Source organism: Onychomys torridus, chromosome 10 (genome assembly GCF_903995425.1).
Source record: "Onychomys torridus chromosome 10, mOncTor1.1, whole genome shotgun sequence".
Lineage (NCBI taxonomy): Eukaryota > Metazoa > Chordata > Mammalia > Rodentia > Cricetidae > Onychomys > Onychomys torridus.
The window spans coordinates 25,236,647-25,249,480 of NC_050452.1; the positions used below are offsets into that span (position 1 = coordinate 25,236,647).

At 45.0% G+C, this 12,834-nt stretch overlaps 2 protein-coding genes across 5 annotated transcripts in view; one reads left to right on the forward strand and one right to left on the reverse strand.

Annotated features, from left to right (window-relative positions):
* Positions 1 to 9,481, reverse strand: part of Zmat5 (zinc finger matrin-type 5) — a 33,058-nt gene extending 23,577 nt beyond the window's left edge. For 2 of the 4 annotated variants that reach the window (XM_036200384.1, XM_036200382.1), the window contains exon 1: positions 9,212 to 9,394. The gene's annotated coding sequence lies outside the window, so the exon portion shown is untranslated. The other 2 variants (XM_036200379.1, XM_036200380.1) reach the window with 2 other exon arrangements.
* A 297-nt stretch (positions 9,482 to 9,778) lies between these two features.
* On the forward strand, positions 9,779 to 11,083 carry LOC118592343 (cytochrome b-c1 complex subunit 9). The gene is made up of 2 exons (XM_036201195.1): positions 9,779 to 9,968; positions 10,829 to 11,083. Exons 1-2 carry the CDS (start codon positions 9,822 to 9,824, stop codon positions 10,871 to 10,873), a joined length of 192 nt encoding a protein of 63 aa, XP_036057088.1. The 5' UTR covers positions 9,779 to 9,821; the 3' UTR covers positions 10,874 to 11,083.
* Positions 11,084 to 12,834: the final 1,751 nt, after the last annotated feature.

Sequence of the window (12,834 nt, forward strand, 5' to 3'; positions counted from 1 at the left end):
CACGAACTTACAGGACACAGTTGAACAACCTAATGTGAAAACCCCAAATGCTCAAAATCTGAAACTTCATGATGCTCAGGAAGTCGAACTCATCTTTTCAGACTGAAAATCTGAAGCACTTTCGGTTGTAGGATGGTATTTGTTCTGAGACAGGCTCTCACTATGTAGCCCTGGCTGGCCTAGAATTCAGAGATCTGCTAGCCTCTGCCTCCCCAGTGCTGGAATTCAAGGAGTGAGCCACATCTGGCTTCCTAGGCATTTTGTGACTGTATGGTAGCTGATCCAGATACTAAAATCTAACTGCAACACCAAGAACAGCTGGTGGTACCCACTGCTAGCTACATGCCAAGCAAGCTGCTTAGAGTTCCATGTGGGGTGGGGTGGGAGCTCAATGGCATAGCACACAAAACCTGAGGTGTCAGCTCTACCACACCCCTCATTCGGGTCCCCAGCAGTCCACAGAGAAAACACTGTTGAAAATAGCAGGAACAGGACGTGAGCCACAGCTCAACAGATGGTACCACAGCACTACACTACTTGGCATGTGACTGAGGTAAGAGGGTCACTTGATCTGAGCAGTGTAGGCAAGCTTGAGCAACAGCAAGACCAACACACACACACACACACACACACACACACACACCCTAGAAATCCAGGTGTGGTGAGCCATGCCTGTAATCTCAGTCATAGTAGCTGGAGACGAGAGGATCAGGAGTTCCAACTGGCCTTGGCTACCTAATGAATTTGAGGCCAGCCTGAGACACACAAGATCTTGTCTCTAAATAAATAAATAAATAGCAAAAATACAAATAAAATCAAAGGAAATTCTTGAACAACTGCTCTTAATGTTAAGTGGAAAACAGTTTATCATCATAATAAGGATAGCATTTCTCAAGGCAAAAGCCTCTTCCTCGACAGGAGGTGGGGGTGGGGGGTGGATGGGGAGTGGGGGTGGATGGGGGGGTGGCACACGCCTTTAATCCCAGCACTCGGGAGGCAGAGGCAGGTGGATCTCTGTGAGTTCGAGGCCAGCCTGGTCTACAGAGCGAGTTCCAGGAAAGGTGCAAAGCTACACAGTCTCGAAAAACAAAACAAACAAACAAACAAAAAGACTCTTCCTCTAGGCTGGAGAGATGACTCAGCGGTTAAGAGCACTGACTGTTCTGGAGGACTCAGGTTCAATTCTCAGCACCCACATGGCAGTTTCACAACTGTCTGTAACTCCAGGGTATCTGACACCCTCACACACATAGACATACATACAGGCAAAACAAAACACCAATGCACATAAAAATAAATCTTTTGTTTTTTGAGACAGGATCTTTCTTTTCTTTTTTTCTCTCTCTTTTTTTTTTGAGACAGGGTTTCTCTGTGTATCTTTGTACCTTCTGTGGAACTCACTCTATAGCCCAGGCTGGCCTCAAACTCAGAGGTCCACCTGCTTCTGCCTCCCGAGTGCTGGGATTAAAGGCTCACCTGGCAAGACAGGGTTTCTCTGTGTAGCTCTGGCAGTTCTGAGACTTGCTCTGTAGTCCAGGCTGGCCTTGAACTCACAGAGATCCTCCTGCCTCCGCCTCCTGAGTGAAAAAAAAAAAAGAATCTCCTCCTTCACTGCACACATACAGACTAGAACAGACATAGAATATTTACTATGGTTATCCCTGGCTCAGGAATTATGTGTGTTTTATTTTTTTCACTTTGTTATTCTTATAAGAAGTTCTATATTTAGTGTAGATTGTTTGAAAAACCTTTAAAACCAAAAGCAGTCCTTTCGAAAAGTGGGGATTGAACAGACTGTGGTGTTTCATGTGCACTGGAGGTACAGGCAGACCTCTGTGAGTTTGAGCCCAGAATGGTCTACATTGCAAGTTCTAGGCCAGTCATGGCTACACAGTGAGACCTTGCCCCAAAGAGACTGGAGAGAAGGCTCAGTGGTTTAGAGCACATGGTGCTCTTTCAGAGGATCAGTGTTCAGTTCCCAGCACCCACATGTTAGGAGAGACACAATAATCCCTATCTCCAGATCCAGGGGATTCAATGTCCTCTTTAGACCTCCACCGGCATCAGGCATGCATTTGGTACACATACATATATTCATACATGAAGGCAATACACACACACACACACACACACACACACACACACACACACACACACTGTTCTTTTAGAACTTTGAAGTAGGAACTGAGATGTGGTTCAGCAGCAGAGCATTTATTTGGCACACGTGAGGCTCTGGGTTTAGATCTGTCGGACAAGGATAACTTTTACTCTTTCCCCTGAGGAGGCTGCCATAGATGGTTCCAAGGGCTTTGTTCACCTCGATAAAACAGCTTGGGTGGAAGTTGAAAAGGACAGAATTATTTCCTTCAGCTCCCGTTAGGTGAGCACCAAGGAAACCATGGATCTAAGCAGACCTGGTCTAACAACCCCAAGTGAAGGTTGTTGGCTGTACCTGGTTCTGGGCTCCAGACCACACGCTGAAGATGGTTTCTCATCAGATCATTACAGGTCTCAGGGGAGGTTCCAATCAGGAGACAGAGTCTGAAGGAGGCCCCTCACTAAATACTAGACTGCCATGTCTGCCTCCTCTTCCTTCCTGTCACCAGTGCTGTGCTGCTCAAGCCAGACCACATTTCGTAGCCAAGGCCCCTCTGCTGCCTGGCTGGCATTGTGCATCCTACCAGCCCTCCTAAACTCAGCCCTGCTCAAAATGTCTATGGCTCCTACATGAGAACCTTGTTGAAAATGAAATCTTGAGCTGGTGAGCTAGTGAGCTGGTTCACTGGCTAAAGGTAATTTCTCTCTCTCTCTCTCTCTCTCTCTCTCTCTCTCTTTCACACACACACACACACACGCACGCACGCACGCACACACACACACACGCACACACACACAGAGGAAAAGGACCAAAGACAGAAAGAAATAGCAATAGCCTCCTGGGGCAGAGTGGGGCGCAATAGCAAAGCACTTAGCCAGGACAGCATGGCTCTGGGTTCAACACCTACTACTCTCCCAGTCCAATACGTGTGTCCTGGGCCAAGTCTCAGAAATTCTGACTTAGCAGCTCTGGAAAGTGACCCAGGGATCTGTATTTGAACCAGTGATTCTAGATACCCCTGCAGAATAGAACCCAGAGGAATAAACACCATCCTACAGGCAACCTTGACAGGAACGTTCTGACTAAACATGGGCTGCTGGATTTGAGTTCCATCAGAAAGACACTGACATGAACACTTCAGCTCACTGAAGTGCTAGCCCCAACTTGATACAGAGCAGAGTTTGTAGAATGGGGAAAAAATTCCTACTGAACATGTGTCTTCACTCCACAGCATTCAGGTAGCTGAGTAGAAGCGTCTCAACTTGCAGGCCAGCTTGGACTAAACAGTCAGACCATGTCTCAAAACACAACACACACAAACCTGTGTAACTGGTATTTAAAAAAAGCATACTCTTATTTTGCTTTAAACAGGGCTTCTCTGTTTAGCCCTGGCTGTCCCAGAACTTGATCTATATACAAGGCTGGCTTGGAACTCAGAGATCCACCTGCCTCTGACTAATGAGTGCAGGGATTAAAGGCATGTGCTACCACCACCCAGTTTAAAAGCATTCTTAACATTAAAAATAATTTTGATATACTAAATATCTGACAGATGATCACTGGGATTCTGATTTAAGACCTAAGATTAAAATATCAGGTAACTGACAAGACATACATCAGTAATCAATATTAGATTTATGGTTTTAGGTTGAGAGATTATCAGTGAGTGATTAGAAACTCTGTGTGTTAGAGAATGACCCAGGGTGCTAAAAAATGTCATTTTAGGGTCCACCCCCTCTTCCCCTATAGTCTTATATCATGTGAGGGATAAAGTCTATTGTGTGAGTATGTGTGTTGTGTTGAACTAAGGCAGGGTCTTAAGTAGCTCAAACTGGTCTCAACTCTTTATACAGTTAAGGAGAACCTTGAACTTCTGATCCTCCTGCCTCCATCTTCCTAGTGCTGGGAATACTGGTTAAGTGCATACCACTCACTCTTAGGTTATACCATGCTGAAGCCCAAACCCAAGCCCTTGTTTGTATTAAGTAAAGCACTCCACCAACTGAGTTAACTCCCAAGCCCAGAGCCTGTAATTTGTTGTCACGGTTCTAAGTTTTTAAAAAGTACTGAACTATAAAGACAGAGAGAGAAAGAACATAAAGTTGTGTAGGTAGGGAGGTAGGGGAGGATCTAGGAGGAACTGGGAGAGGGTTAAAACATGATCAATATATACTATATGGTTTGAGGCCATCCTGGTCTACATAGTGAGTTCCAGGCCAGCCAGGGCTACCTAGAGAAACTCTGTATCAAAAAACAAAAACAAAAACAAAACCCCAAAAACCAAAACCAAAACAACCATATATACATATACAAATTATATGAAAAAATTTTCTATTAAAAAAATTAGTAAACTGGGTGTAGTAGTGCATGCTTTTAATCACGGCACTGTGGAGGCTGAGCAAGGCAGATCACTGTGAGTTCAAGGCCAGTTTGGTTTACATAGTGAGTTCCAGGACAACCAGGGCTACACAGAGACCCTTTTTCAAAACAACAAAAGTACTACATGGCTCCATCTCATCCCTTTCAGAACAGCTATCAGTAAGAAAAGCAAATGCTGGTGAGGATACTTCGGGAGACAGAAGCTTCCCATACACTGCTGGTGGGAGTGTTTACTGGTAAAGTCACAGTGGAAATCAGTATGATGACTCCTCAAAAAACTAACTCACATTTAGCAGACACTCAGCCAGACCACTCTTGGGAAAGAGCTGAAGGACTCAGATCCGCACAACACAGACCTGCACGCGTTCATAACAGCCACGTTATGGGGTCAGTGTAGGTGTCCATCAACAGACAAATGGATTAAGGAAATGGGACATATAGACACAATGGAATTTTACCTAACCATAAAGAACAAAATTATATCATTTACGGGAAACGGGTACAAGTGGAGAACGTCATATTAAGGGAAATGAGTCAGACTCAGAAAAACAATTATCATATTCCATCTGTAGATCCTAGATTCTATACCGAAACATAAAAATCATAAATGCATATGAGATACAGAAATAGAAGCAAATCTATGTGTGGGAATGTTTGGAAATAATAATAGGAAAGGGCCAAAGTACATAATAAATTTGTATGGAAATGTGTTTATGAATTCCTCTCCTATACACAATCAATTTTAAAAAGTATTGAATTGTTTGTAAGAAATTTAAATTCAGCATAAACTTAGTTAATTAAATTTGCTAGAAACTAAGTATCCTTGGGGAAATTGAGCTTGTTAGGTTACGCATCCCAAGCACTTAAAAAGAAAATCAAATATATTAAAATTATAAATGGAGTTAAATGTTTGAGGGAATGCAATTAAACTGTAAGTAGAGCTGAGTGTCTAGAGGATTTTAGTTTGTTCAACTTGAGTTCAAATATTAATCAAAAAAAGTAAAGGTTGTTTTTCTCATTTCCCTAGATTTTTGTGTAGAACACTGAAGATTTTTCTCCCCATTGAAGTCTCACTTCATAGCCTAGGGCTGGCCTCAAACTTTCAATATTTCTGCCTTAGCCTCCCAGAGTGCTGGGATTACAGCTAAGCACCACTATGCCTGACTCCACAATTATATTTTTACAAAAAAAAAAAAAAAAAAACCCAAAAAACAAAACAAAACAAACAAAACACCCAACTTTTTTTTCCTGGCTGGTGATGGCTCACACCTTTTTTGGGGGGGAGGGAGGGGAAGCTGAGGATCGAACCCAGGGCCTTGTGCTTACTAGGCAAGCACTCTACCATTGAGCTAAATCCCCAACCCCTGGCTCACACCTTTAATCCCAGCACTTGGGAGGCAGAGGCAGGAGGATCTCTGTGAGTTCAAGGCCAGCCTGGTCTACAGAGTGAGATCCAGGACAGCCAGGGAAACCATCTTGAAAAAAATAAAACAAAACAAAACCTTTATTAGTTTTGGTTTTTCGAGACAGGGTTCCCCTTGTAGTTTTGGTGCCTGTCCTGGATCTCCCTCTGTAGACCAGGTGAGCCTCGAACTCACAGAGATCTACCTGGCTCTGCCTACCAAGTGCTGGGATTAAGGGTATGCACAACCACTGCCTGCCCCCATCTTTTTTTTTTTTTTTTTTTTTTTAAGATTTATTTATTTATTTTGTATACAGCATGACCAGAAGAGGGCACCAGATCTCATTATAGATGGTTGTGAGCCACCATGTGTTTGCTGGGAATTGAACACAGGACCTCTAGAAGAGCAGTCAGTGGTCTTAACCTGTGAGCCATCTCTCCAGCCCCCCGCCCCTTTTTTTCAAGACAGGGTTTTTCTGGAACTCACTCTGTAGACCAGGCTGGCCTTGCATTCAGAGATCTGCCTGCCTCTGCCTCCCAAAGTGCTGGATTAAAGGTATGTGCCACCACCACCCAGCTTTAAAAAAATTAAGGGTTGAGGACTTACCTCAGTGGTAGAGCACTCGCCTAGCAAGCACAAGGCCCCGGGTTCGATCCTCAGCTCAAAAAAAAAAAAATAATAATAAAATAAAAAAAAAAAAATAAGACTGGGTCTTACTATGTAGTCCTGGTTGGTCTAGAACTTACTATGTTGCTCAGGCTAGCCTCAAATTTACAGAGATCTGCCTCCTCTACTTCCCAACTATTGAAATTAAAGGAATGTGCCACCATGCCCAAAAAATTTTACTAAAAAACTGAAAAAGAATTTTAATGTTTTATTTTCTTTATTTTTTTAAAGTTTCTTTTATGTGCATTGGTGTTTTAAGTGCATGTACATCTGAGTGAGGGTGCCAGGTTGCCTGGAACTCTTGTGGATTGTGGAGGACCTGTATTTAGTCTCTAGTGCCCACATGCAGCTCACAACTATTCATAATTTGGATCCTAAGGGATCCAAAGCACAAATGTGGTGCACATACACACATACATTCAGGTAAAAACACTCACACATATAAGATAAAAATAACACTAAGTAGAAATTAAATAAAATCAAATAAGCCACACCTTTAACCCCTGTAGTCATACTTCTCATCCTACATAAAATGATTTCCTGTCCTCTGAACTTGCAGTCAACCAAATTTGTTGTAGGTCTCTTGCAGGTGATGAGCAAAACCTAAGCAGTCGTTCCCTGCAAGCTCACAGCTTCCTGTGAGCCAGAAGTTACCAGGATGCTTTGCAAGCAGTACACACCCATCCTGAGAGGAGCTCATCCATGTCCCCTTCTAGTCCCTAACCAGACTTCACTGCCGCTCTTTACAGGTCATACAGAGTCAGGACTGATCAAGGTCACATATGTCAGAAGGCAAGTTATGACTAGAGATCAGTCCTCGGTTTAATCTAGCAATTCATTCATTTAGAGAAAGAGTCTAATGTAGTCCAGGCTGGGCTCAAACAATACGTAGCCAAAGATAAGTCTGAACTTCTGTTTCTCCTGCCTCCACTCCCAAATGCTGGGATTATAATCCTGTGCTAGTCTTCAGTCCTTAGTTCAGTCCCAGACCAGCCCTCTACACTTCAGAATCAGAGCCCCATTTCCCTGGATGTTTCCACTTCATCGCTACGGGACAACTCACACGAAACACAATTTACAGAGCTGGAGAGCATGTTAAAAGCATGTACTACTCCAACAAAGGGCACAGGTTTGGTACCTGGCACCCACATGGGATAGCTCACAAACCACCTCTAACTCCAGCTCCGGGGGATCCAATACCCTTTCCTGGATTCTGTGGGCACTGCCACTCAGGAGCACATATCAACTCCTCCACCCACCTTATACATATGCATAATCTACCATAACAAAAAATAAATCTTTAAACACACATACAATTTACAGGCCAGGCACGGTGGTGCAAGTCTATAATTTCAGACTTCCAGAGACAGAGACAGGAAGATCACCAGGAGTTCAGAGTCAGGCTAGTCTATGTAACTGGTTCCAGGCCAGCAAGAGCCAGTGTAAAAACTAGTCTCAAAAGAAACAATTAGACAAAAACAATTTAGTCCTTGAAATCAAACTTTGATTTACCCCTACATGTTAATTCTTTTTGTTTGTTTTTTGTATTATTTAGGACAGAGTTTGTCTATGTAGCCCTGGGTGTTCTGAAATCTGTAAACCAGGCTGGCCTTGAACTCAGAGACTTACTTGTCTCTTCAAAGTGTTAGTACTAAAGGCCTGCACAATCCATCCCAGGGTTGTTTTTTTGTGTGTTTGTTTGTTTGGTAGGTTTTGTTTTGGTTTGGTTTTTCGCGACAAAGTTTCTCTGTGTAGCTTTGGAACCTATCCTGGAATCCTGGAACTCACTGTGTAGACCAGGCTGGCCTCGAACTCACAGAGATCCGCCTGGCTCTGCCTCCTGAGTGCTGGGATTAAAGGCGTGCGCCACCACTGCCCAGCTTCTGATTCCTCTTTTTTGCACAAATCTGCTAGCTTGCTCGGTCTACCCTACCTCCCAAAAGGCATCTCAAATCTGACGATTATTCTAATCCACACTTCTCTAAATCACCTTCCTCTGTAAGTTTCCCCTCTTCAGTCTATTTTCTACCAAGAAGCCAGAAAGATAACATTAAAATGTAAATTAGATCTTGCCACATTCCAGTTTAAAACCCTTCAGTGTCTCCCTAGTGCAATTAGGAAAAAAATAAAGACTCCTCATCACAGGTTTAAGGCCAGACTAGGAATGACCTCAGGCCACCTACTAAGAGTCCACGCTACATTTTTTTAAAGCACCCCAGCACTACAGCTGCCTCTAAAACTTTGCACAAACATTATCCAGTTTACGCACATTATCCTGTTTACCCCTGCTGCTACATATTCAGTCCTCCATTGAGTGGCTACCAGGCTTAAAGAGCACCACCAACCTGTCCAAGAATTCAGTTTTCTCTTCTACAGAGTCCTAGTTTCCAGAAGCGCTGGCGCTCTTCACTACCCACACAATAGCCCGAGCACTCCACCAGAGCTGGGACCTTTCATCTGCTCAAGACCGAGAGGGGATCCTCAGAAAAGCATTTGTAGGGTGCCTTTTACAACCAGGTCGCTTGCTTTCGAGGCCCGGGTTCTTGGCTTCAAAGCCTACGAGCTGGAGGACAGGAAGAAAAGGCAAAGCCACCTTTTTCTCCTGAGGGGTGACTGAAGAAGGGTTAGACCTCTAGGACCCAACTTTTGCCACCTCCAAACTTACACCTGGAGTAGGTTCACAGAAGACAGAGGCACAGAGGCGAGATGAAGGCACGGAAGCCTGGGTCCCCTCGCCTCACTAGCCACTCCCTATGCCAGAAAATGATGACAGCACGGATTTAGGACGAAGAGCTCGTTATTCTGGGTAGAGAAGTAGCACAGAACTCGGCCCAGGACGTCTGGTCAAAAATACCTGGCTAGACGGCTCCGGGCTCCTCCTCTTGCGTTCTCGGGTGGCGCTCTGCTCGCTGGGATTCGTAGTCCTTTCTAAAGTATGCGAAAAGACTGACCGCTAAGGCGGGACAGCGCAGGGCAAGATGGGGAAACCAAAGGTCTTTTGGGAGTTGTAGTTCAAGATAGTCAAACAGCAAGAAATAATTGAGGAGAAAGACTGGGTAATAAATTTTACCAAACTTTGGCTGTGTGGATATGAACATAGTAAGAATCTGTTATCCTATGCACACTATGACTTTCTGTGTGATTCAAAACGTCAACGCTGAGATACAGAGGAGGAACTACAATTCCCATAAGGCAGTGCGCGTCGAAACTTTCGGTTGGCATGAGAAGTCGGCCTCTACGCAGACTCAGTAGAGCAAGTTCAGTAGCGGGTCGACATGGCGCCGACGATCACTTCGCGTTTGTACTCCCTACTATTCCGAAGGAGTTCAACCTTCGCCCTCACCGTCGTAGTGGGCGCCCTTTTCTTCGAGCGCGCCTTCGACCAGGGCGCAGACGCGATCTACGAGAACCTCAACGACGGGGTGAGGGCCTGGGCCGTCCTGACCTTGGGCCCGCCCGAGGGCTGACTGGGAGGGAGGGAGGGAGGGAGGGAGGACGAACTCAAGTCTTCCCTCACCAGGCCCGCGGTGAACCGTGTCTCTTGTCTTGAGACTGTACCTTCAGTTCGCTTGACCTGGTGTGAGTCCTGAGTCTCACATTGACCCCACATTGCAGGGCTTGGGAGTTTCCGTATGTCCTACCACACATTTCCACATGTTCATTTGCAGAAGGACGACTTGAACAGGCCGAACTACCCCCTAAGTCGGTGGCAAGTGGGTCAGAACTCCGACCACTGCCTTCCTAACTGGTTTCCAGGGCCGCAGGCCAGCCGTTAAAGTACGTCTCCGTAGACAATGTGGCTGACCTTGTAAGATTGATGTTTCAACCCCCAAGGCCTCCCACGCAGGCAGCTTTGTTCTGAAGGTTAATAGTGGCATAAAGTAGGAAATGGCGAGTCCTTTTTGACTTAACCGTTTCAGGTTCTGTGCATGTTTTATGTCATGAAATTGTGTCTGTACTGGGAAAGGCCTGGTACAGATGGCCAGCCTGTTCCTCAACTGGTTTCTTTGTTTTTCGAGACAGAGTTTCCCTGTGTAGCCCTGGCTGTCCTGGAACTCTATAGTCCAGGCTGGCCTCGAACTCAGGAGATACGTCTGCTTCTGCCTCCCAAGTGCTGGGATTAAAGGCGTGCACCACTACCGCCCGGCCTAACTGTATACTTTTAATCAGAGTTTGACACCGATTTCTCGATATTTTTTGTTTTAGACAACGAAAGTAGTTGTAAAGTGTGAGGGCAAAGGTTATTTATAATATAACAAGCACTGTTGTGTGTTAAATACAGAAGCTGTGGAAACACATAAAGCACAAGTATGAGAACAAGGAGTAATTCCTGACAGCCAGAAGGATCGTTCCGCCCATCAGCTGTTTGCCTGGAGCTGGGCCTCACAGCCTGACAATGAGTTTGAAGTTACTCTTCATGGACCATCTGTATATTGGCAAGCAGTGCCACCACCCTGCAAACAGACTCTAGCTTCTGCTGTGTTTGAAGTGTATCTGAAGACAGTTAGCAGCAAATAAATGTAAATTGTTCATGAGACCTACTTTTGCACTTTATTTTATTTGTTTGTTTGTTTGTTTTGAGCTGAGGATCCAACTCAGGGCCTTTTGCTTGCTAGGCAAGCACTCTACCGCTGAGCTAAATCCCCAACCCTCTTGTGTGTGTGTGTGCGTGCGTGTGCGTGCGTGCGTGTGTGTGTGTGTGTGTGTGTGTGTGTGTGTGTGTGTGTTTAAGATTTATTTAATGTACTTTGGGGTTTTAAGATTTATTTAATGTACTTTGGGGTTTTGCCTGCATGCATGTGTGAGAGTGGGTGCTGGGATTTGAACTCGGGTCCTTTGGAAGAGCAATCAGTGCTCTAAACAGCTTGAGCCATCTCTCCAGCCCCGCTTTTGTACTTACTAACTTCCTAAGTTGAGACCATGTCCAAGCCTCATGCAAACACCTGAAGATACCACCATTAACTTCCAAAGAGTTTTGGTTTAACACATGAGCCTGATAGACGTTACCTTTAAACCATTGGTTACAGTCTTTCGGTTTTATTTAATATGAATGAGTGTTGTGGTGCCCAAGGACACATTGGATCCCTGCAACTAGAGTTATAAATGATTGTGAGCTGCCATGTGGGTTCAGGGAATTGAACCCAGTTCTGGGAGAGCGGCCAGTACTCAAGATTGTTGAGGATCTCCAGCCCTCTCCAGCTTTAAATCAGAGAGGGATTATTCTCTTGGCCATTGGGAAGCACTGTGGTCTTGGCTAAGGAAAAAACCTTGCTCTGGGAGTCCTGTCCCAATCCCTTTCTCAGACTTAAATCTGTCTTTTGCCTTTTAACTCCATGAGTGATTATCAGTGATCTCCAAGTCTCTCTGGGCCACAGCCTCCTGCCTGGGTCAGTTTATGAGAATATTGGTGAATTTAAATCCTAAACTTAGCAATTCTAAACTATGTACTAAGGGAAACACCCAACCTTGCTGAACTGTAAGGTGGGGTTAATAGAGGTAACCTATTTACACAGAGGGCTTTGTGAATGTTAGAAACTGCCTTTAGGAGGCTGGAGAAAAGGCACAGTGACTAAGAGCGCTTGCTGTTCTTGTAGAGGATTGGGGTTTGAAACCAAGCACTCATCTGGTGGGTCACAACTGCCTGGAACTCCAGCTATAAGAGGATCGCACACTGCTTTGGCCCCCATGGGCACTGTTCATTCTCAGACGCAGACACACATGCACACACAAATACATCTTCCTTTAAATCACAGATCCTGTCACAGGGAGGCCACTGCAGGCACAAAGGTGGAAGCTGTGGACCCAGAAAAAGGGCAGTCTGGCTCTGTTGCCTTCAGGCTGTGGCAAGCCAGGTCATGATGTGGAGCAGTGCTCAGCTCAAATAGCCAAGGAGCAGGCAGACTCAGTGGGGGTGGATGAAGCAGTAGGAGCATTCTGGAAGGCTGGAGCAGTAGGAATGTAAGAAAGGGGTTTAAGGGGGCTGGAGAGATGGCTCAGAGGTTAAGAGCACCAACTGCTCTTCCAGAGGTCCTGAGTTCTATTCCCAGCACCCACAAGGTGGTTCACAACCATCTGTAATGAGATCTGGCGCCCTCTTCTGTATACAGAAAGAAAGGGATTTTTTTTTAAAAAGCAAGTGTTTGGGTGGTCCCTGCTCAGAGGCCATATTGGTAGAAAACTGCATGTGGGTCTTGAACTCTTAAGAGGAGATACCAGATACCATGATGTGATTACATACTGGGTCAAGAGCTCCAGGGAACAGTACAAGGAGAGGAAACAGCCACAGGG